Source organism: Xenopus laevis, chromosome 1L, assembly GCF_017654675.1.
Source record: "Xenopus laevis strain J_2021 chromosome 1L, Xenopus_laevis_v10.1, whole genome shotgun sequence".
NCBI lineage: Eukaryota > Metazoa > Chordata > Amphibia > Anura > Pipidae > Xenopus > Xenopus laevis.
The window spans coordinates 21,835,000-21,858,576 of NC_054371.1; the positions used below are offsets into that span (position 1 = coordinate 21,835,000).

At 43.3% G+C, this 23,577-nt stretch overlaps 1 protein-coding gene across 2 annotated transcripts in view; it reads right to left on the bottom strand.

Annotated features, from left to right (window-relative positions):
* Nucleotides 1-19,996, bottom strand: part of letm1.L (leucine zipper-EF-hand containing transmembrane protein 1 L homeolog) — a 41,521-nt gene extending 21,525 nt beyond the window's left edge. The window contains exons 1-3 of one of the 2 annotated variants that reach the window (XM_018227953.2): nt 19,669-19,996; nt 12,672-12,729; nt 9,633-10,077 (exon numbers count right to left, since the gene is read on the bottom strand). In XM_018227953.2, coding sequence (XP_018083442.1) covers nt 9,633-10,077; nt 12,672-12,729; nt 19,669-19,753 — 588 coding nt within the window. In that variant the 5' untranslated portion in view covers nt 19,754-19,996. The remainder of the gene's footprint in view (nt 1-9,632; nt 10,078-12,671; nt 12,730-19,668) is intronic. The other variant, XM_018227962.2, reaches the window with a different exon arrangement.
* Between the last annotated feature and the right edge of the window lie 3,581 nt (nt 19,997-23,577).

Here is a 23,577-nt window from a genome sequence, read left to right on the forward strand (position 1 = left end):
AGTTTGATAACCACTGCCCTAAAATCATGAAGGGACACACTGTGCTCTGACCATAGCCTGTTAGTCACTGTAAATTAATTCATGGGAAAATACAAACTGAGATGAGCACAGAATCGAATTCAGAGTATTTTAGGACTTATAAGAACAGGTATTGGACCCGTTATCCAGAAAGCTCTGAATTACAGAAAGGCCATCTCCCTTAGGCTCTATAATCATTCAGATTTTTAAAATGAATTTCCCTTTTCTCTGTAATAAAAAACAGTAGCTTGTACTTGATCCCAACTAAGATATAATTAATCCTTATTGGAAGCAAAACCAGCCTTATGTATTTAATGTTATTTAATGTTTAAATTAATTTGAAGCAGATAGTGTATGGGGATCCAAATTATGGAAAGACCCCTTATCTGGAACAACCCATGTCCTGAGCATTCTGGATAATAGATCCCATACCTGTACTAATAAACACTGTCCAAACACAAATATAAGGCTGGTGGAGAAAACAGCAATACACCCTTGTGTGACATACACATGCGGATTTGGGTTATAATGATTTTTTTCTACTTTCATACAGATATAGGATCCCTTATCCGGAAACCCGATATCCAGAAAGCTCTGAATTATCCAAATAATCCAAATTTTTAAAAATTAATTTCCTTTTTCTCTGTAATAATAAAACAGTAGGTTGTACTTGATACAAACTAAGATATAATTAATCCTTATTGGAAGCAAAACCAGCCTATTGGGTTTACTTAATGTTTAAATTAATTTCTAGTAGACTTAAGGTATGGAGACCCAAATTACGGAAAGATCCATTATCCGGAAAACCCCAGGTCCCAAGCATTCTGGATAACAGGTCCCATACCTGTATTAAGTCTGATATACCATGTCTAGGGATGGGCGAATTTGACCCATTTCGCCAAAAATTAGCAGCCGGCGATGTTTTGTTTTAGATTTTTTTTGACATGCGTCTTTTTTGACGCACAACGCCATACAAGTCTATGGGCGTAATTTTTGCGGCAAAACATGGCGAAAAGAGAGATTTTTGTACTTACCGTTAAATCTTTTTCTCTTGTCCTATATTGGGGGACACAGGCACCGTGGGGATGAAGATCCTGCAGCTGGAGATGGACACTATGTTGCAAAATAAGACTCCTCCTCCTGCTCTGGGCTTCATCCCCTGCCTCCTCCTACAATCCTCAGTTTCAACCGAAGAAGGAGCAAAGCAGCCCAAAACAGAAGAGAAATCAAAAATAACACCCTCTGAACTAAACATTAGAAAAATAGAAAAACCAACGTAATGGAAAAAACGTCACGGTAACCGTGAAAAAACAGTGTCAGAATAGGGAGGGAAAGCCTGTGTCCCCCAATATAGGACAAGAGAAAAAGATTTAACGGTAAGTACAAAAATCTCTCTTTCTCTTGCCTAATTGGGGGACACAGGCACCGTGGGGACGTCCCAAAGTTCCCAAAAGGGTGGGACACTGTATGGTAGGTGTCTAACGAACCGCAGCACTGAGCACCTTCCTCCCAAGAGCAGCATCGGCTGAAGCATGCGTGTGGAGCCTGTAGAAGCGAGTGAAGGGATGAAGGGATGCCCATGTGGCCGCTTTACAGATCTGATCCGCTGAAGCTTGGTGACGGAAAGCCCACGAAGTGCTGAGGGAGCGAGTGGAGTGAGCCCTAACCTTGATCGGAGGATCCTTGCCCTTGACAGCGTATGCTCTGGAAATGACGGACCGGATCCACTTGGCTAAAGTCGCCTTGGCGGCCTTGGTGCCCCGTTTGGGGCCATCAGGGAGAATGAAGAGCGCATCAGTCCTACGAACATGCTCTGTGGCTTTCAGATAGAATGAAACGGCTCGAACAACATCCAGAGTGTGGAGGTTGTGCTCAATCGGGCCTTTGGGATTTGGACACAGTGAAGGGACAACAATGTCCTGGTTCAAGTGGAACGCAGATACCACCTTAGGCAAAAAGTCTGGAGTAGGTCGAAGCACCACTTTGTCCATGTGAACGACTGTGAAAGGCGATTTGCAGGAGAGAGCCGCAAGCTCCGAAACTCTCCTAGCGGACGTGATCGCCAACAGGAACAACACCTTCTCAGTGAGGGTAGACAGAGGAAGCTGATCGAGTGGTTCGAAGGGTTCCTCTTGCAAGGCTGAAAGCACCAAATTGAGGTCCCACGGGGGCACAGGGCAGCGATACGGAGGGATGATACGAGTCGCACCTTGAAGAAAAGTCTGGATCTTTGGGTCAAGAGCCAGCTTGCATTGCAGGAGAATAGACAAGGCCGAAACCTGCACCTTGAGGGAGCTGAGGGCTAAGCCCTTTGAAAGACCATCCTGCAAGAAGGAGAGGACCTCCTTGACTCGCGCCTTTTGAGGATTAACGGCTCCGTGCTCACACCATGATATGAAGGTTCTCCCAACACGGTGGTAGATTCTTGCGGAGACAGGCTTACGTGCTCGCAGCATGGTGGGAATTGCATCCGGGGGTGCTCCTGAATCCCGCAGAATCAAGGCCTCAAGAGCCACGCCGTTAAAGCCCAGAGATGAGAATTCGGGTGGACAACCAGACCCTGAGTGAGGAGGTCTGTCCGTTGAGGAAGATGGAAGGGTCTGTCCGCGGCCATGGCGATGAGATCTGCGAACCAGGCACTGCGGGGCCAGAAGGGCGCCACCAATACGGTCAGGGTTCCCTCTCTTTTTATCTTTTTTATCACCTTTGGTAGGAGTGCCAGAGGGGGGAAGATGTAAACTCTGGAGAAGCTCCACGGAATCACTAGGGCGTCTACTGCGTGAGCCAAGGGGTCGAGGCTCCTGCTGACGAAGTACGGAACCTGCCGGTTGGATCTGGACGCCAGAAGGTCGATGTCTGGCAGGCCCCACCTTGCCACAATGAGTTGGAACACTTCGTGGTGGAGGCGCCACTCCCCGTGATCGATCGTTTCTCTGCTCAGGTAGTCTGCCAACCAATTTTCCACCCCGGGTATGTGGACGGCCTAGATGGCGGGGACGTTGTTCTCCGCCCAAGTCAGAATCTCCTGAGCCTCCCTGAGGGCCGCAAGACTTCTGGTGCCGCCTTGATGGTTTATGTAGGCCACGGCCGTCACGTTGTCGGACTGGATTCGCACGGGGTGACCCTGGAGTACAGTCGCCGTGTGTTCCAGGGAGTAGCGTATCGCTCTGAGCTCCAGAAGGTTGATGGGTAGCCTCTGTTCCTCCAGAGTCCAGAGACCCTGTACTGTGGTTTGGTCTATGACACCTCCCCACCCGCGAAGACTGGCATCTGTGGTGAGAATCTTCCAGTGATGGGGGGGAAAGGGTTTTCCCCCCGTCGTCCGAATTGGTTGAAGCCACCAATGGAGAGAGAGAAGCACACGACTTGGAATGGAGATCTTGCGATCGAGGTTGACTCGGTCCCTGCGCTGGTGTAGCAGGATGGTGCGTTGAAGTGGTCTGGTGTGGGATTGAGCATACGGGATGGCCGGGAAGGATGCCACCATCGTGCCCAAAGTCTGCATCGCTGATCGAAGGGTAACCTTGTTGGATCCCATGAGATATCTGATCCGAGTCTGGAGGGTCCGGATCTTGTCCTGCGGCAGAAATGCTCTCCCCTGTCTGGAGTCCAGTATCAGGCCGAGGTACTGTATTGATTGAGTCGGGTGGAGGTTCGACTTGTTGAAGTTGATCGTCCAGCCCAGAGATGTCAGGGTCTGGAGAACTTGAGATGTGTGCAGATGAGCCAGAGAGGCGGACTGACCCTTGACGAGGAGATCGTCTAAATAGGGAATGACGGTGGTGCCCTTGAGTCGGAGTTCTTCCAATGCTGCCGCCATGACCTTGGTGAAGGTGCGTGGGGCTGACGAAAGGCCGAATGGCAGCGCCACGAACTGCCAATGACTTCCGTCCACAAAGAATCTGAGGAAGCTGTGGTGAGCTGGATGATGGGTATATGGAGATATGCGTCCTTGATGTCTATGACTGTCATGAACTCGTTCTCCTCCATGGAAGTAAGGACTGATGGTATTGACTCCATTTTGAAATGGCACCGTTTGACGAACGGGTTGAGATCCTTCAGGTCTAGGACAGGTCTGAGCGAGCCGTCTTTTTTGGGAACCATGAAGAGGTTGGAATAGTAGCCCCTTCCCTTGGAGTGTGATGGGACAGGTTGAATGGTGCCCTCCATGGCCAGGTCTTGTATGACGGAAAGGAATTTGGCCTCCTAAGGGAATCCCTTCGGGAGGGGGCACACCTTCATGCGGTGTGGGGTTTATCTTGTGAAAGCTTGGAGGTGGGCTTGGAGGAAGACCAGGGTTGTCTTTGTTTGCCTTGAAATCGTGTTCCTCCAGAGTGGACTTATCAGATTGCGTCTTCGACCTTTGTCCTCGTCTGAAGGGCCAAAAAAAGGGGTCTCCTTTTGAAGGGGGGTCTCTTGGGTCTGGTTTGGGGAAGTAGTGTGCTCTTTCCCCCAGTCGCTTGAGAAATGATTTTATCCAGTTCGGCCCCGAAGAGGAGTTTACCTTGAAAGGGAATGCTGACTAGAGAGCGTTTGGAGGTTAGGTCAGCGGACCATGACTTTAGCCACAAATATCTGCGAGCGGCTACGGAGTGGGCGGAAGCTTGAGCCACCATCCTTGCCGCGTCGAGTGCTGCATCCCCGATGTAGGTAGTAGCGTCTGCTATCTTGGAAAGGATGTTGTCGGAAGTTGGATCTTCGGATCCTATGAGCTGTGCCGCCTGTTCCACCCAGACCTCCATGGCCTTAGCCACCCAGGCGATAGCAAAGATGGGCCGGAAGGCCGAGCCCGAGGCGGTAAAGGAGGACTTGCAGAAAACCTTCAAGGCGCTTGTCGATGGGATCTTTGAAAGCGGCCGCGTCGGGAACAGGGATGGTGGTATTCCTGGATAATCTGGAAACTGGAGGATCCACCGCAGGAGGTGAAGACCAGAGATCAATGCATTCCTTAGGAAAAGGATATGTCTGGGTGAAACGTTTGGAAAGTTGCACTCTGTGATCAGGGTTTTTCCATTGGGACTTGATGATTTCGTCAAGCAGTTCGTATGCAGGAAAAAGGCATGAGCTTTTCTTGTGACGCTTAAAGATGTTCTTTGCTGGCTCGAAAGAGGGAGAATCTTCCTCAATGTTTAGCGTGTTAAGTACTGCTTGAATAAGGCCTTCCACTTCCCCTTGAGTTATGGGAGTGTCTATGTAAGGATCAGGGAGTTCATGGTCGGAGTCCTCGTCTGACGGGACTTGACCTTCCTCTTCAGATGGAGAAGAAGTTCTCCGGGGGAGTCCGGAGGTGAAAGGATTGGGCGTTTTGATTTCCCTGGGCGGTGGGAGAATGAGAAGGTTGGGATAAGTGCTCGAGCACCTTGTCTAGGGTCTCGGGGATGCGGGCCCAATGTTGGATGCCTGCAAGTGAGACGGAAAAAGCCCTAAGGAGATCTGGGTCCGAAGTACTAGTCTGAGGTAGAGGAGGTAATTCGGAGTTTCTGCGGCCCCACACAAAGATTCAGACGAGGCTGAAGAAAATTTTGTTTTACAATTTAAGCAGGCTAAAAAGGAGACCTGCGGGTGAGTTAGAGCTGAGGACTTGGAGGTCCTGGGCTCATCTGTCTTGTTAGCCATATTGCTCCTTATTGGAAACTGTAGGAGTAATAGGAAAAGATCCAATAAACAGTGTAAAAACTTTTTTTTTTTTTTTTAAATATGAGGCAGGGGAATCGACCTCCTAGCCGAAGCAGAGGTATGGCTGTGGGCAATTCTCCAGGCAGGTGTGGTCTGTGGAGAAAACAACAGAAGTATGAATGGTAGCCCAGGGGGTCCATTTACCCTGTAATGTAGTAGCCCTTAGTAAGCAGTCATAATATGTAAGCATAGTCATCCACATACACGTAGTCATAATCAGAAGGTATAGAAGGGGTATAAATATGTATTACGTACCCTATCTATCTATACCATATATATGTATATATATAATATCCAGGGAAGTACAATTTTGTGCAGAGCCTCAGACTCAAGCCCAGATCCCAACACACCAGATACCTCAGTGTATGTAAGGGAAAGCCAGAATACGTCAATGGGCTAATAAAGGTATATATTAAGTCTCCCAGCAAAAGAGGGATATTCAATGCGCTGTTGGAAGAAGCGCGCAGCAGTAATGGAATGGCAGCGTGCGTAATGGAGGAGCGGAGATATATTTAGAACCGGCTCTCCGTGTGCCTAGAAGAACTGGGTGCTACCTGGTCGCAGAGGAATCCGGAGCAGACTGTGCAGAGAGAAGGTCCGGGTGCGTCTGGCGGAAAAGAACCGGAAGAGGAAGCGCATGGGGTGGAAGGGAGATGGAACGCTAGTGCGTTCCACCAGAGAAAAAAGGCGCGCGTCCTGCAAGGAGAGAGATGGCGGGAGGGCGGGGCAGGGAGGGAAGGATGGTGGAACGCAATGCGTTCCACCAGGAGAATGGCGGTAAAGGCCAGAAAAAAGGAGCGGCGCATAAAGTAAAAGCGTCGCATTCCACAGCGAGGGTGACAGAGTATAATGAATAAATGAAATTACTCACCTACTAGAAATCAGCCAGCTGAGTTGTGCCCAGTAAATGATGCCCCCTGTGAATAAGAGACACGCATATAAATATATATATGCACAGGTGTGAAATATATATGTATATGTGAGCTATTATGCTGTTATACACCCGGGTGGGTGTATATCGCTGATGCAGACCTCCGTAGAGCGGGAAAGCAGCGTAGGGGGTGAGGAGCCAGCCTGCAGACCTCCGGAGAGCGGGAAGGCTAAAGGGCAGTTATTAAGTAGCTGGAGAGGTGCTTGAGTGAATCAGTGGCCCCTTGGTGTGGCGTGATCTTAGACCTGAGGCCCTGATCAGTGCTCCAGCCACTAGACTTGAAAAAGCGTGTCGTCTCCTTCTGAGGACACTAAAAGAAACTGAGGATTGTAGGAGGAGGCAGGGGATGAAGCCCAGAGCAGGAGGAGGAGTCTTATTTTGCAACATAGTGTCCATCTCCAGCTGCAGGATCTTCATCCCCACGGTGCCTGTGTCCCCCAATTAGGCAAGAGAAAAATTCGCCCATCCCTAACCATGTCCATAGTCTATTTTAGAAATCTCCAGGCAAAAAAAAGTAAATGAATGTCTCGTCACCAAATTGTAAAAATGTCATATTTGTGACAAATTCACAGGTATCTTATGGTTTTATGGATTTTTCGTAATGCTGGCACATTTTAAAAAAAATCGCTGTAGACATGGTATAAGAAACTGTCGTTATTGTAATAATGTCATTTGTGTAGCAAAAAAATGTCTCTATACAGACTGAAGCCAAATAAGCCTTTCAACATTTTTTCCCCCGACATTTTTAGTCTGGCAGAGACATTTTGTCAGAAAAAGAGCCTGCAAAAATGTCATAGGTCTGACACACTCTCAAGGTTGTACATACAACACAAAAATAGCCACGCCTACTTTTCATTTCAATTTTTGGAAAATTGCTGGTAGAGGTGTACAAGTCAGCGCAAATACAACATTTTTGCGAGATTCTCCTTTACCAACATTTTCGTGAATAAGTCACGGCAAATACAACATTTTTGCGAGATTCTCCTTTACCAACATTTTCGTGAATAAGTCACGGCAAATACAACATTTTTGCGAGATTTTCCTTTACTACTTTACTACACTATTTTCCCCCTACGTATAGATATAGTTTTATATGAAGTGGCTACAGTTTAGGGTGTGTTTTTGTTGGCCACCCAAAATTTGAGACAAATATCCTATAGCTTTCCAAATATTGGACATTACAATGGGTTTGGTTTAAGATGAACACTACTGGTATGGGATCCACTATCCGGAAACCCGTTATCCAGAAAGCTCCAAATTACAGAAAGGCTGTCTCCCATAGACCCCATTATAATCAAATAATACAGATTTTTTAAAACAATTTCCTTTTCCTCTGTAATAATAAAACAGTAGCTTGTACTTAATCCAAACTAAGATATAATTAATCCTTATTGGAAGCAAAACCAGCCTATTGGGTTTATTTCATGTAGAAGTCAATGGGAGAGGTCCAGTGACCCATTTGAAGATGTTAATAGCCTTCCTGACATCTGAGTTTTTCGGAGAAATAACTCGATTCAAGGTTAGTCTAATTTGTTTCGAGTTTTAAATATTCCAATTTTTTTAATTAAATAACCTCCCAATCTAATTTTTAGTATGTTTATATTTATCAAGAGTTAAAAAAATTCAACCTTTGATAAATGGGTCTCCCAATGTCTTTGCAAATAATATCACTACCACATAAACTACGTGGAGCTTTAACTAAACAGATGAAGACGGGTTCCAAACATCACTGATTTTTTCTGTAAGAGGCTTTATCTGTTCTGTAGGAAATACTAATAGGATTGTTGAATCACAATGAAATACAGGTATAAATACAGTACGAGCAGCTGTCCGAGACTTACGGTCATTAGCAAGGAAAGAAAAAACCCTGTCTGCTGCTTGTTAATGAGTTACAAACTTAGTGAAGAATATGGTCTGAGTGGCTTATCTGTGCTACACAAGGTCCCTACAACTACACTGGGGAATAGCAGCTCAACAGAAGAATTTGCCGAACAAATGTGACAAGTTAAAGGGATACGGTCATGGGAAAAAAAACCACATCAGTTAATAATGCTGCTCCAGCAGAATTCTGCACTGAAATCGGTTTCTCAAAAGAGCAAAAAGATTTTTTTATATTTAATTTGGGAATCTGACATGGGGCTACACATATTGTCAGTTTCCGAGTTGCCCCCAGTCATGTGACTTGTGCTCTCATAAAATTCAGTCACTCTTTACTGCAAGTTGGAGTCATATAGCTGCCTGGTAGATCTAAGAACAGCACTCAATAGTAAATCCCGGTCCCACTGAGACACATTCAGTTACATTGAGTAGGAGAAACAACAGCCTGCCAGAAAGCAGTTCCATCCTAAAGTGCTGTCTCTTTCTGAAAGCACATGACCAGGCAAAATGACCTGAGATGCACCTACACACCAATATTACAACTACAAAAAGATACACTTTGTTGGTTCAGGTCAGGAATTACATTTTATATTGTAGAGTGAATTATTTGCAAACAGTGCAATTTAGAAATAAAAAGTACATCATAAAAATCATGACAACTGCTGAAATGTCGCCGATGCCCATTAAAGTCTATGGGCGCCATTTTTTTTACGCATGCCGCCATACAAGTCTATGGGTGTCATTTCTTCGACAAAAAAAGGTGAAAAAACTCGCCCATCCCTAGTCACGAGCTACTGGGGGAACCCATTAAGTGCAAGAGGCCAATGAGAGCCTATGTTGGGCACAACCATATGATGACAAATATATAGTGAATAAAGTACCCCAGCTTGTAAAATACAAGGATATTATACGTTACCGAGTTGACATCTAATAACCCCAAAAGGCTGGTTCTGCTTCCAATAAGGATTAATTATATCTTAGTTGGGATCATGGGAGATTAGTCGCCCCGAAGAAGAGATTTGTCACCGGGCGACTAATCTCCCCGAATCTGAGTATGTGTCTCTGCCCTTATAGGAGAAAGCACCAAAACCAATTTTCTGGCTAATGATAAAAATCGATGTGTTCGTACCTGTCGCCTCTCTCTTCGTGACATGGCATTCCCATTGAGAATCTGCCACAGCATTCTCGCTGCTATTTTAGTATCTATCCACAAGAGTCGGAAGCCATGATAATAGTGTTTTACTTCATCTATGACCTTCTGTCCCAGAGATTTCTTTACGGTTTCCACTTCGCTGACGTACACGGGGCCTCCTTCTTCCAGCTTTTTATTTTTATCCTTTAACGACTTCAGTGACTTTTCTACCACAGAGTCATCAAAAAGTGGTCGCGACAAGTGCAAATTGCGGACTGGTAGGTCCCATGGTCCCGTTTTAAGTGTTGTCCATGAAGTTGGAGAACTGGGGGATGTATAGTACCGTCTTTCAGATCTGTCAGTCCATAGAAGTCCATTGTCCCCTCTACTTGAGGCGACATAAACTGGATGGGCAGCAGTGCAACTTCTAAAACAAGCATTTCTAATGGGAAAAAAAAAAGAAAGAATATGGAGAGAAATTATCAGCAGGAATCTAATCAGCATGTGCTCAAATCTATTTCAATAATTCCTTAGTTTAATCCAGTAACTGAGGACTTGTAATCTTAAATGAGACATATAGGATATGCATAAAAACCCTAATTTTGTAGGCAATAACGAATAATAAACAGTGCTGGTTTTACCTAGGAATAAAAAGAAATGCTCCCATTATTGGAGATCTCCATAGACCTGTAACAGTCCATGTCTGTGTTTCAAATAAGGGATTTGTCCCAGAGCTGTCCATAATGTTCTTAAAGGAGACATATAGGATAATTGAAAACCTCTAATTTTGTAGGCAATCGTGTATACTGTATGGTGCTGGTTTTACTTTTAGCTGTAAATGAATATGGTCTTCAAAATGATCCCCTTTATTTGAGCTCCCCATAGATGTTCTCTGGTCCCTATTTCAAACGACGGGTGGGCATGTCCTAAGGGTCACTGCCAGAAGCAAAGACAGCCAATCACAGCCCTGCAGTCACACAAGCAAAGACAGGCTTCAGTTCCCCATCAGGTCAGCCTAGCTGCTGATTGGTTCCTGTCCTACAGTGCCGAGTACTGCTGGCCGACAATTTTTAATAAAACACATTTTTTAAGCACTTTCCTTCTATAATTAGAGGATAGTGATGTGCGGGCCGGCCTGATAACCATGGGACCTGTGTGCCGATGGAGCTCCCCTCCCTGCCCGCCACTGTCAAATGCCGGCTTCTGGGTTCTTCTTTTATAGACGCTGTGCTTGCTAGCCCCGCCCCTTTTGCGATGTCATTGGCGGGGCGCCGGATCTGCAAAAGGAACAGGGAAGTCTGGCTCGGGAGGGTGGGTGGAAGGTCGGGGAAATCCCGACCCCCACATAACTATTAGAGCAGTATAATGCACTGGCAGGTTTTTCTTTTTACACAATATGTCTCCTTTAATAAGGCTACGCCATATATCCCATTGCTATGAGTCACGTATAAGGGCACAGTCTGCTCAAGGCATTTGGGAGGATTAGCAGCTGCTATTTGTAGTTGCCTAAAATAGGTTTTATTGTGTTTAAATGGGGACTGGTTATAACTAGTAGTACGGAAACCTAGTTAAGCAGGGGTGTAACTGTAAAAGAAGCAGATCCTGTAAATACTGTGGAACCCAGGAGGTACGTATAGGGCCACTGTCTGGTAAGCAGTTTTAATCTATGTTTATATATTACCCCACCCAAAAAGAAAAGATTTAGGGGCCCAAAATGTAACTTCTAGTAACTCCTCTGTAAATACCATCTGGATGCACAAACATTTAACAAACACATAATTATTGAATGTATAATCATAAGTGAATCTCGGGAATGTTATAGCCACTGCCTGAGTACCAAATATGGCATCCCATAGAGTTCTACATATCAAATCAGAATGGTACCCAGCACGGTCTTACCAATCCCTGCCCAGTGCTCTCAAGATACGCATATTCAATCCCATCACATTAGAAGACCTTAAAGGGATTCTGTCATGATTTATATGATGTTGTTTTATTTCTAAATTACACTGCAAATAATTCACTCCACCATGTAAAACCTCATCCCTGAACCAGCAAGTGTATTTTTTAGTTGAAATAATGGTGTGCAGGTGCATCTCAGGTCATTTTGCCTGGTCATGTGCTTTCAGAAAGAGCCAGCACTTTAGGATGAAACTGCTTTCTGGCAGGCTGTTGTTTCTCCTACTCAATGTAACTGAATGTGTCTCAGTGAGACCTGGATTTTACTATTGAGTGCTGTTCTTTGACTAACCAGGCAGCTGTTATCTTGTTTTAGGGAGCTGCTATCTGGCTAAATTCCCATTGTTCAGTTGTTAGGCTGCTGCAGGGGAAAGAGATAGGGGTGATTTTTACTCCAACTTGCAGTACAGCAGTAAAGAGTGACTGAATTTATCGGAGCACAAGTCACATGACTGGGGGGCAGCTGGGAAACTGACAATATGTCTAGCCCCATGTCAGATTTCAAAATTAAATATAAAAGTGTATATTAAGTTGTAATATTGGTGTGTAGGTGCATCTCAGGTCATTTTGCCTGGTCATGTGCTTTCAGAAAGAGCCAGCACTTTAGGATGGAACTGCTTTCTGGAAGGCTGTTGTTTCTCCTACTCAATGTAACTAAATGTGTCTCAGTGGGACCTGGATTTTACTATTGAGTGATGTTCTTAGATCTACCAGGCAGCTGTTATCTTGTGTTAGGGAGCTGCTATCTGGTTACCTTCCATTGTTCTGTTGTTAGGCTGCTCGGGGGGGGAGGGAGTGATATCACACCAACTTGCAGTACGGCAGTAAAAAGCGACTGAAGTTTATCAGAGCACAAGCCACATAACTGGGGGCAGCTGGGAAACTGACAATATGTCTAGCCCCATGTCAGATTTCAAAATTCAATATAAAAAAAAAATCTGTCTGCTCTTTTGAAAAAAGGATTTCAGTGCAGAATTCTGCTGGAGCAGCACTATTAATTTGGGATTGGGAAGATTGCCCGTGTATAACAACCTATGCCAGTATGTTTTCCATAATATGAATATTGACATTTCTTACCTGTAATTTAATAAACGAAGTGAGGTGCAGCCTTGGCAGAAAGATTCAGCGAAATTACCTGCAACACAAAAAAAAAAGCAAGACTCCAATCAAAATCAAATGATTTGGTGGAAATGTCAGTACTGTGTTTCGATATTGCTTTATAGTGCACCAAACAGATATTAACGGGGGGAGGGGTGGTTCACCTTTAAGTTAACTTTTAGTATGTTATAGAATGGCCTTTTTCAGCAGGATTTGGCCGAATCCTTCTGCTCGGCGGAACCAAATCCAAGATTTGCTTCCTATGACTCTTTCCAACTTTCAAATAAGGGTCACTGACTCCATCTATAAGCAAAATATATTGTAATTGCTACTTTTGATTACTGATCTTTCTATTCAGGCCTCTCCTATTCATATTCTAGTCTCTTATTCAAATCAGTGCATGATTGCTAGGGTAATTTGGACCCTAGCAACCAGATTGCTGAAACTGCAAACTGGAGAGCTGCTGAATAAAAAGCTAATTAACTAGGGATACACCAAATCCAGGATTCGATTCGGCCGAATCCTTCTGCCCGGCCAAACCAAATCCGAATCCTAATTTGCATATGCAAATTAGGGGTGGGAGGGAAATCACGTGACTTTTTGTCACAAAACAAGGAAGTAAAAAATGTTCTCCCCTTCCCACCCCTAATTTGAAAACTAGGATTCAGTTTGGTATTCGGCCGAATCTTTCACTAAGGATTTGGGGGTTCGGCCGAATCCAAAATAGTGGATTCGGTGCATCCTTATAAATAACCCATCATACCCAAAAATTACAAATAATAAAAAATAAAAACCAATTGCAAATTGTCTCAGAATAACACGTTGTATGTCATACTAAAAATTAACACAAATGTGAACAGCTCCTTTAAAGTGTGTATAATTTTTTTTACAGATACCAATGCAAGCATTTAACATTATTATAGCTGAACCCAAATCTGTTCCACTGTCCAGTCACATGAAAACAAGGGGTTAGGTTAAAATTTTACCAAAGAATCGGCAGCGGGGGGCCTTGCACTCACCCATACCATCTGATGCATTTATAATTGTTATTCTTAATTTAAATGAAACCAATATTTTCTACAGCACATTACAGAGAGTGTTCACCATTCACATCAGCCATAATAGTTTCTTATTATCCTCTCATAATGACATAGGGTAAATGTTTTAATTTTTGAAACTTGAGAATTTAGGCAGCCATACACGGGCGGGTCCCTTATGGCATCTGACCAATCAGTCAAAGGGTTAAATGAACCAATCCCATACAAGAACGACACGTGTGTAAGTATGACGTGCACTGGCAGACATGAGGCATCAGCACATAACATGTTTAAACCTGACAAATGAATGGCATCCACTGTACAAAGATATCAGATCCTTAGGCAAGCGCACACACACCGAAAACCATTTCGTACAATTTTATCAGTGCAGATCTCCAAACATTAGTAGCATTATTGTATGTATCTTTTGTTAAAGGGCATGTAAAGGCAAAAAAATAAAATCCCATTTTTACTTTCTTTAATGAAAAAGAAACCTATATCCAATATACTTTAATTAAAAAATGTGTACAGTTTTTATAAGAAACCTGACTGTATGCAGTGAAATTCTCCCTTCATTTACTGCTGTGGATAGGAATTGTCAGACGGTCCCTAACTGCTGAGCAGGGAAACAATCATACTTATGAACAGCAGGGGGAGCCCCCACCTTACTTCCCAGCCATGCAGAACTCAAGCAGCTTTGTTTATGACGATCCCTAAGCAGCCCAGACCACACTGAGCATGTGCACAGTCTTAGTCTTGCAAAGATGTATAGCCCCCCTGGTGACCCCCTGTAGCCAAATTTAAAGGATAAATTATTTGTTTGATTATGCGTGTGGTGCAGTAAGTTAATGTTTATATTTAGTATACAAAATACAGCATTTCTAGCCTTATTCTATTTTAGACTTTACATGCCCTTTAAATTTCAGATATCCTGTTCCTATTTTGTATAAAAGAGGTTTTGATCCTTTGTATGTAGCAAGCCATGAATGACTTGAAACCCATCTTTATTATCAATTAAAGGTCGTTCACCTTGTTGTTCACCATAAATAAAGACACTTTTCAATTGCTTTTATTTATTAATTTTTATTTATTACTGATCTTCCAAACAGCTGCCTTTCTAAATCAGCTGAGGAAGGAATGGGGGGGTCGCAGACTCTCTACACTTGAAATTCGAAATAAAAAAAAAAAGTCGAAGTTTTAACTTTGGGTGAATAGACTGTATTCAAATCAAAGTTTTACCGCATTCGATCGAACTCGAATCGAAGGATTTGCCCCAAAAAACTTACATATTTCAAAGTCCACCAAATGACTCCAAATAGGTTATAGGAGGTCCCCAAAGGCTAAAACAGCAATTCAGCAGGTTGTAGATGGCGAATGGTCGAAGTCAAAGCTTTAAAGAATCAGTACATGATAAATTTCAATATTAGAATAGTCTAATTTTTTTCAAATTGAAATCGAATTTTGGACTATTCGATAGTCGAAGTACACTAAAAATAGCTCGAAATTCGAATTTAAAAATTCAAATTTTCACTTCGACCCTTGATAATTCTGCCCCTTAGTTGATACAATTCTTATCTTTGTCCCTGCTGAGCAGAATCCCTGATGGTTGTTCACGTTTGAGTTAACGTTTGGTATGATGGGTTATTTATAGGGATGCACTGGATCCACTATTTTAGATTCGGCCGAACCCCTGAATCCTTAGCAAAAGATTCGTCCGAATACTGAACCGAATCCTAGTTTTCATATGCAAATTATATGTGTGAAGGAGAAAACATTTTTTACTTCCTTGTTTTGTGACAAAAAGTCATGTGATTTCCCTCCCCGCCCCTAATTTGCATATGCAAATTAGGATTTGGTTCAGCCGGGCAGAAAGATTAGGCAAAATTGAATCCTGGATTCAATGTATCCCTAGTTATTTAGCTTTTTATTCAGCAGCTCTCCAGTTTGTAATTCCAACAATTTGGTTGCTAGGGTGCAAATTACCCTAGCAACCATGCATTGATTTGAGCAAGAGACTGGAATATGAATAGGAAAGGCCCCGAATAGAAAGATGAATATTAAAAAGTAGCAATAACAATACATTTGTAGCCTTACAGAGCGTTTTATTGATGTGGTCAGTGACCCCCATTTGAAAGCTTGAAAGAGTTAGAAGAAGACAATTAATTTACAAAAAAAAAAGTACATTACACAAAGCTCATGAACCCTTCATTCAATGTTTTCAATAATATTTTTCTCTCGGTTTCTCGGCCCAGGCTCCCCAGCATTTTTTCACCCCTCAATTTATGTTGGAGGATGTTGGCATCACATATTTTGTATGGTGTATGTGTTTCTTCAGCATGGGGACCACAAAGCAGCCTGTCCGGTATTACTGTTTAAAGGGCATAATAACCTTCTTGCTTTAGTAAAGCCAGTGGCTCTATAAAGCATGGCTGACTCACATTTATTATTGGCTTTGTGCTACAACTACACACCTTGTTACCAATTTAGTTTCTGTCTATGGTATAAACAGCAACAGGCAATCTAGAGAATAATGGTTTCACCTCCCATTTCCTTCATATAACCCGTGTTTCCCGTGAACACCCCTATTTTAGTTACTTCATAAAATACTTTTTCCTTCCTCCTGCCAAGGTGATTGGTGTTTGCAGTAACTAAAGGAACAATTTCACTGCTAAATAATCTCTCTCTTACAACCTTGGCAGCCTCTGAGCTTTTTTTCTTTTTCTTTTGTTACTGGAGGGATGGGCCTTGTGTTATTCAAAGCCCGTAGAACAGACTTTTACAGCTTTTACTTACAAATTCAGCTTTTGAAACTTTTATTTCAAAAACAAAGTTACATATTATATTTATATATTGGTTGACCTTCTACATCTTTAGCTGTGCTGTTTAGAAGTATTGGTTAGCCCAGATAATGCCAAGTGGCCTGTTATCCAGAATGTTGGGGACCTGGGGTTTTCCGGATAATGGATCTTTCTGTAATTTGGATCTTCATGCCGTAAATCTACAAAAAAATCCTTATATAAACCCAAAAGGCTGGTTTTGCTTCCAATAAGGATTAATTACAACTTAGTTTGGATCAAGTACAAGCTACTGTTTTATTATTACAGAGAAAAAGGAAATCACTTTAAAAATTTGGATTATTTTGATAACATGGAGAGGCAGATTTAACAAGGGTCGACATTCGAATTTTTGATTTTTTTTTATGGTCAAAACTGTCAAGGGATTCGACTAGGGAGATATTCAAATGCGATTAGAGTTTTTAAAAAAAATCAGAATTTGATTTTCGAGATTTATTATATACTCTGGCCTTTTAAAAACTCTAATTCGACTATACGCTACCTAAAACTTGCCGAATTGCAGTCAATGGGAGAGGTCCAGGGATCAATTTTCAGTTGTTTGCAGCCTTCCTGATATTCAAGTTTTTTTCCGGGAGGCGGCCTTTCCGTAATTCGGAACTTTCTGGATAACGGGTTTCCAGATAAAGGATCCCATACCTGTATTAGAGATATGGCGAGCAATGCCCCCTTCCTGATTTCAGGGATCAAACCTAGTATAGCAGTTTCAGATCCATCATTCATGGGGCCAAAAGTAAGAATAGGGGCTGTTATCCGTAATTCGGACCTTTCTGGATAACGGGTTTCCAGATAACGGATACCATACCTGTATTAGACATATGGTGAGCAATGCCCTCTTCCTGATTTCAAGGATCAGACCTAGTGTAGCAAAAGTAAGAATAGGGGCTGTTATCCGTAATTCGGAACTTTCTGGATAACGGGTTTCCAGATAGCGGATACCATACCTGTATTAGAGATATGGCGAGCAATGCTCCCTTCCTGATTTCAGGAATTAGACCTAGAGTAGCAGTTTCTGATCCATCATTCATGGGGCCAAAAGTGAGAATAGGGGCTGTTATCAGAGTTAGACTGACTGAGAAATTTCCAGCAGAGCTGTTAGTATTATATACGTTCCATAAAGTCAAGTCACATGATGTAAACTGCTAGAAATCCCAGTGGCAGTCACTGGGCCTGGCAAAGGGTTTCAAACAAAATACCTTTACAACAACATTTCAGTCACCCAGCCTCTCATGTGAGCTCCCCTTTTAGAAGGCAAATAAAAAACTGTAAAAAAATAAATAATAAAGACCAGTTGAAAAGTTGCTTAGAATTAGCCATTCTAGAACAGACTGAAAGTTAACTTAAAAGGGTGGTTCACCTTTGCGTTAAATTTAAGTATGATGTAAAGAGAGGTTTTCTGAGACAATTTGCAATTGGTTTTCATTTTTTATTATTTGTGGTTTTTGAGTTATTTAGCTTTTTATTCAAGAACTCTCCAGTTTGCAATTTCAGCCATCTGGTTGCCAGGGTACAATTTACCCTAGCAACCACGCCGTACCCGTAAGGAACATCCACAAGCAGACTATCACTGAGAAGCACCAATACAAGGAATTCTGAGGGGTGACCACTCGTATAAAATACGCCTGCCTCAGACAGAGCATTGCCAATAGCTTTATGGGAAGTGGTGACACACAGATTCATTTTAACCAATGAGGTTTCCTGCCGGGGTACAGCGCCAGCCAATATACCCAGAGTGCCTTTAGCTTTAAGTTATCTAGCAGAGGTTTTGCTTAAAGGGGAGCTTTCACGAAAATGAAAAATTATCATAAGCTGCAGCATACTGAAATAAGAAAATTTATACTAAATATGATCAATTAAATATTCTGTACTGTTTCTGAAATAATCAAGTTTATCTTCACTATTCCTCTCTCAGCATCTGTTTCTCTTCATTCTCTCTTCATGCAGCAGTTGGGTGTCAGATGAATGATCCAATTTATCTTATGGCTTCCATTCCTAGCAGATGTATTAGAGCTCACTCAACTGATTCCATTACAAACAAAATCTAACAGAATAACTGCCTTTTGCAGAAATCCTGCATGTAGAGAGACATGATGTCTGGTGAGTTTAATAGAGTGAGCTCTAATACATCTTCTAGGCAAAAGGAGCCCCCCTATAAGATATATTGGATCTAACTGACACCCAACTGCTGATGAAGACAGAATGAGGAGAAGCAGAGAGAGGAATAGTGAAGATAAACTTGATTGTTTTAGAAATGGTACAGAATTTTTAATTGATATATATTGAGAAAATTTCTTATTTCAGTATGCTGAAGCTTTTATTAAAATTTTAATTTTTATGATAGTTCCCCTTTAAAGGACAAGGAAATGCCAAACCTAATCAAAGAACTGTACACTCTGGTTTGCGGCCATTCTCCCTTAGTGCTGCTTAAAGCTGTACTGCCACTTTAAAAGTGTGTGACATCACAGACCCATCTCTGTCTCTCCAGCAGGTTCATTATAATAAAGGCATTTAATTGTCCCCTGGGTCCCCTCCCCAATGACAGAAGAAGCCTTGTCTTATCAACACAGACACAAATATACAAGAGTCCCAGTTTCTAATGACTTAGGGTTTTGTTCGGCAGCGCTTCACCAGCAGATACCTGGTTACTAGGGTTGAAATTACCCTAGCAACCAGCCCATGCTTTGAATGAGAGACTGGAAAAGAATAGAAAGGAATAAAGATACGGAATAAAAGTATTAACAAGAATAAAATGTTAGTCTCACAGCACAAGTGATTTTTGGCTGCGAGAGTCAGTGACCCCCCCCCCCCAACAACCAGACAAAATTTTAAATTAATTGGAAGCTGAATTTAACTTAAAGCTAGCTGAAAGGATGCTGATTAAATGCCCCTTTGTAACTTGAATGAAAGGTGGTCTGTCACTTTAAACTCGTGTCTGCTGCTGTTAAACTGCAACTATCAAGGTGCTGGGGTTATAGTTCAAGTAGTAAATAGAGGAAGACAAGTAGTAGATACAGGCCAGACACGCACTGCTCTTGCCATAGGATTACAATGGAATATGAGAAATAATGACACACAAGTGCTACTTACCCTTCATGACTTCTCCCCGGCCACAGACACGAGCCGTTGCCCAGGTGGGTCTCAGCACACAGCCTCGTACGAGCAAGGCGGCCATGGCTTCCCTCGGCTGAATATTCGGATAAGGTGAGGCAATAGACGGCTGCTTGGATTAATCCCCAAAACTGCTCTCAGACTTGGCTGCGGTTCTCTCCTCCATGTCCCGTTGCCAGAGGCCGAACAACCTCCTACAATCTCCTGACTGCGAACAGACCACTCTCGGCTAGGAGGCGGAGCCGACGTTACGTAATCCTCATCACTTCCGCCACTAGGAACTACTGCGGAGAACGGTCAGCATAGCCACGCCCACAAATGGGAAGACAAGTGCCGCCATTCATGTTAAGGGCAGTATAGTTCCAGGGCAGTCAATGACAGCGCAGTTATTCTGGAACAAACATACCCATGGGGCTCAGCGCTCGTGCATTGCTATACAGTGAATGTACTGATGGTGGCATTAATTTAGCATATGTCTGTCACATGGCAATGAACATATTACAGTGTGGAAACCTCTGGTGATTATCTAGTCATTGTCCTGAAAGCAGCATCAGTCTGGCTGTTTGTGATCTGCACACTGCTAGTTCTGACTCCTGAAACAATGTAGCAGAAGCCAGCTGACTAACTAACAGAGCAGGAGGAGAACTCCTATCACTTATCTGAGAGCGAGTTAAGGGCTCAGATTCGGGGAGATTAGTCGCCCATTGTCAAATCTCTTCTTCAGGCGACTAATCCCCCAGAACTGCCTCTCGCCGGCTAGAATGTAAATCGTCTTCGGGATGGCAATCTGTGCACTTAGCTTTCCAAAGTCGCCTCACGAGGAAACCAGACGACTTCGGAAAAATGAAGCGCTTCAAGTGCCTTCCCACCGGCGATTTAGAGTCTAGCCAGTGGGAAGGCATTGCGGGGAGATTAGTCGCCCGAAGAAGAGGTGTTTTGTTACTGGGGGACTAATCTCCCCGAATCTCCAGGTGTCTCTGCCGTTAAACTGCCAATATCGGTCCTTTAGACCAATTCAGCATCTTATCTGCCCGTGTATGGGGCATTCTGACAGGCCTCCCCGATCGATATCTTGCCAAATATCGCCAGATATTGATCGGGCAAGATTGGTTTTCCCTTGCGATCGGCTAGTTGATCAGGCCCTCGTCCAGCCGGCGCCAATTGCCATCATTGTACTCCGATCATTTGGCCCTAGGGCCAAAAGATTGGATTAGCCCAATATTGCCCTGCCTTTGGTGGGCATATCGGGGAAACAGCTGCTCATTTGGCAACCTTGCCAAATATCATTTTTGGGCCCCCTGAACTTTAAAACCACTGAAAGTAACTCGCACTAACACTACTGCACCAAAGCTAGTTTTCTTGGTTAATGGTTTTTGGCAGTATAGAGAGGTTATTTTGTCCAGACTTCCCGGTATTTCATGAACCTATGGGAGTTGTAGTATAGTGATAGTTGTTGGAGGTTGGCCGTCTCTTTGTTTTTTCTCTCCTCGGATCTGAGTCATCGTCTTGCTGCAGTGAGTGTGGCCCGTTGATCTTTTAACTCTGGACCCACATTTAATTATTATTATTTTTACTTCTGTTATCGTAGAAAAGAATGATCTTTCGTCTTAATGGACAATCGATCCGGAAACCTTGATGTATCGTGTGGTGATGTTGCGCAATCCCCCCGGAAATAACGTCACAGCAGTCGTTCTCAGCTGGGGTCCAGTATTCTACCCCTTCTACAATGGCCAGTGGTTTATTATACCCAAAGACAAAAGATGGTCTTACAATATATCCAATCAATGAGCATGTTATGCTATGAACCAATTGGTGGAACCAGCACACAGACACATGTCCATAGAAGAGGGGAAGGGAAGTCTACCTTCCCCCCGAAGGTAGACTTCCCTAGGCAAACAAAAGACACCAGGACAAAAGGCACTTCCCCCGGTAATATACATACACACAGACACAGTGATGTTAGCATGGCTTGTAAAGTACACCTTTGTTCAATGGTCCGTATTCCTCAATCCCAACCGGCGCCACACCCGGCATGCTGCAGTCATGCCTGATGAACACAAATCGTATGGGAATCGGAATGATCGGGCGATTGTGCAAAGGTCGGTCGTAAAGACGCTTATCCCGCATCGGTGGCGGCCATATGGCGAAATATGCAAAATTTCCACGTCACTTCTAATTAAAAAAGGTGCAGTTTAAAAAATGGTAAAATGAATGTAATAGAATGCTCGGTAAAATAACTAACAATGTTATTTACTTTTAATCACCAGATGGGGCCTAGTTGGCCCGGGGGGGGGGGGAAGTTTGGCAACTGCTGTGGATCTAGAGCGGACCTGGATGAGCCATTGCCAGAAGGATCAGGGGCGATCCTGGCCCCTCCGCCGCCTGAGGCAGCAGCAGTTGCTGCTGCCCCCCCTCCCCCGGAAATTCGCTCTTAAAGTACCAGGAGCAGCATTTTTGCTGCCCCTGGTACCTAGTGGGGCGCTGCTGCCTGAGGCGACAGCCTCAACTCGCCTCATTGGTGAAGCACCCCTGAGAAGGATGGGAAATTAAAAATTCACTAGCAAGCACTTTGCCTGTAAATCTGCAGCCTTAGCTGGTGATTTTCCAGCCAAGCCGGTTAAATACTCATCTACTAGTCCTAGATGTCCTGGAACTACAAGATAACGCTTATGGTTAGGTACACAAACACAGTAGGGATCATTTAGCAAGTGCTAAAACTCTAAGGGGGTTATTTATTAAAGTCCAAATGCCAAAAACTCAAAGAATTTTCTTTTCTTTTTTTACTATAAAATCGGAATTTTTAGTGGAAAAAAAACCCTCAATTTTTTTGGGATTTATTAAACCCAGAGGGTGTTAAAAGTCTGAATAAAAAAGTACTCCAACTCAGTCCTGCTGTAGAAGTAAATGTGAGAAGTCCCGAACATATACTGATCTGCGATGGGTTTCATGGAATAATCCGAAGATTTTGCGGTTTTCAGGCAAAAATACGAAAAAAAGAGTTTTTGGCATAAAATCTGTAACTAGGAACTAGCACTACTTCGAACCCTTACGCCAGGTGAAGTTGCGCTATGGCGAAGGGACGTAACTACACTAATTCACTAACTTGCGCATTTTACTGAACGTTACCTCTTGCGCCAGACTTGCCTTCGCCATCCTCAGACCAGGTGAAGTGCAATAGAGCAGATACGGATTGCTTCAAAAAAAGTTGAAATTTTTTCTAAGTCCCAAAAAACGCTGGCGACTTTTCCTTTTTTAAAGGTGATAGGCTGAAAAAGATCGTAAATTTTTTTGGGTGTACCCTCCTTCCCCCTTACATTTCCTAACATATGGCACCTAAACTATACAGTGGGCTCATGTATAGGGCAAAATAACAACTGTATTTTATTTTATGAAGCTTTCCCAGGCTTGTGTAGTGTAATGTATTTGCTGCTACATATACGTCCATTGTACTTTAACTTGGCACAGTATGCAAATTAGGCATCGCTAGTGTAACTTAGTTTTGCTTGACGAATTAACGCTAGCGCAACTTCGCTACCGTTCGCCTCCCTGAGAGGAACTTTTAGTGAATTTGCATAGCGCTGCCGAAACTAAGCCTGGCGAAGTGCGGTGAAGCTGTTGCTGGCGCAACTTCGGATCTTAGTGAATTTGCCCCTAGTATCTTTAAGCTTGTTGTAAGAAATTCAGAGATCAAGCACACTGTTTTCCTGACAAGTCATTGCACCGGATGTGAAGGCGATAGCCATAAAAGTGAATGGAGGTGATTTCAAGCATTTATTCACCTGCCCACAGAGCTCAAAACTTTCAGAACTGCCATGCGTGCCATCAAAGAGCTACTACTTGACTATCCCTGCTTTATAGGAACAATTTGTCCATTACACGTCCTATTAC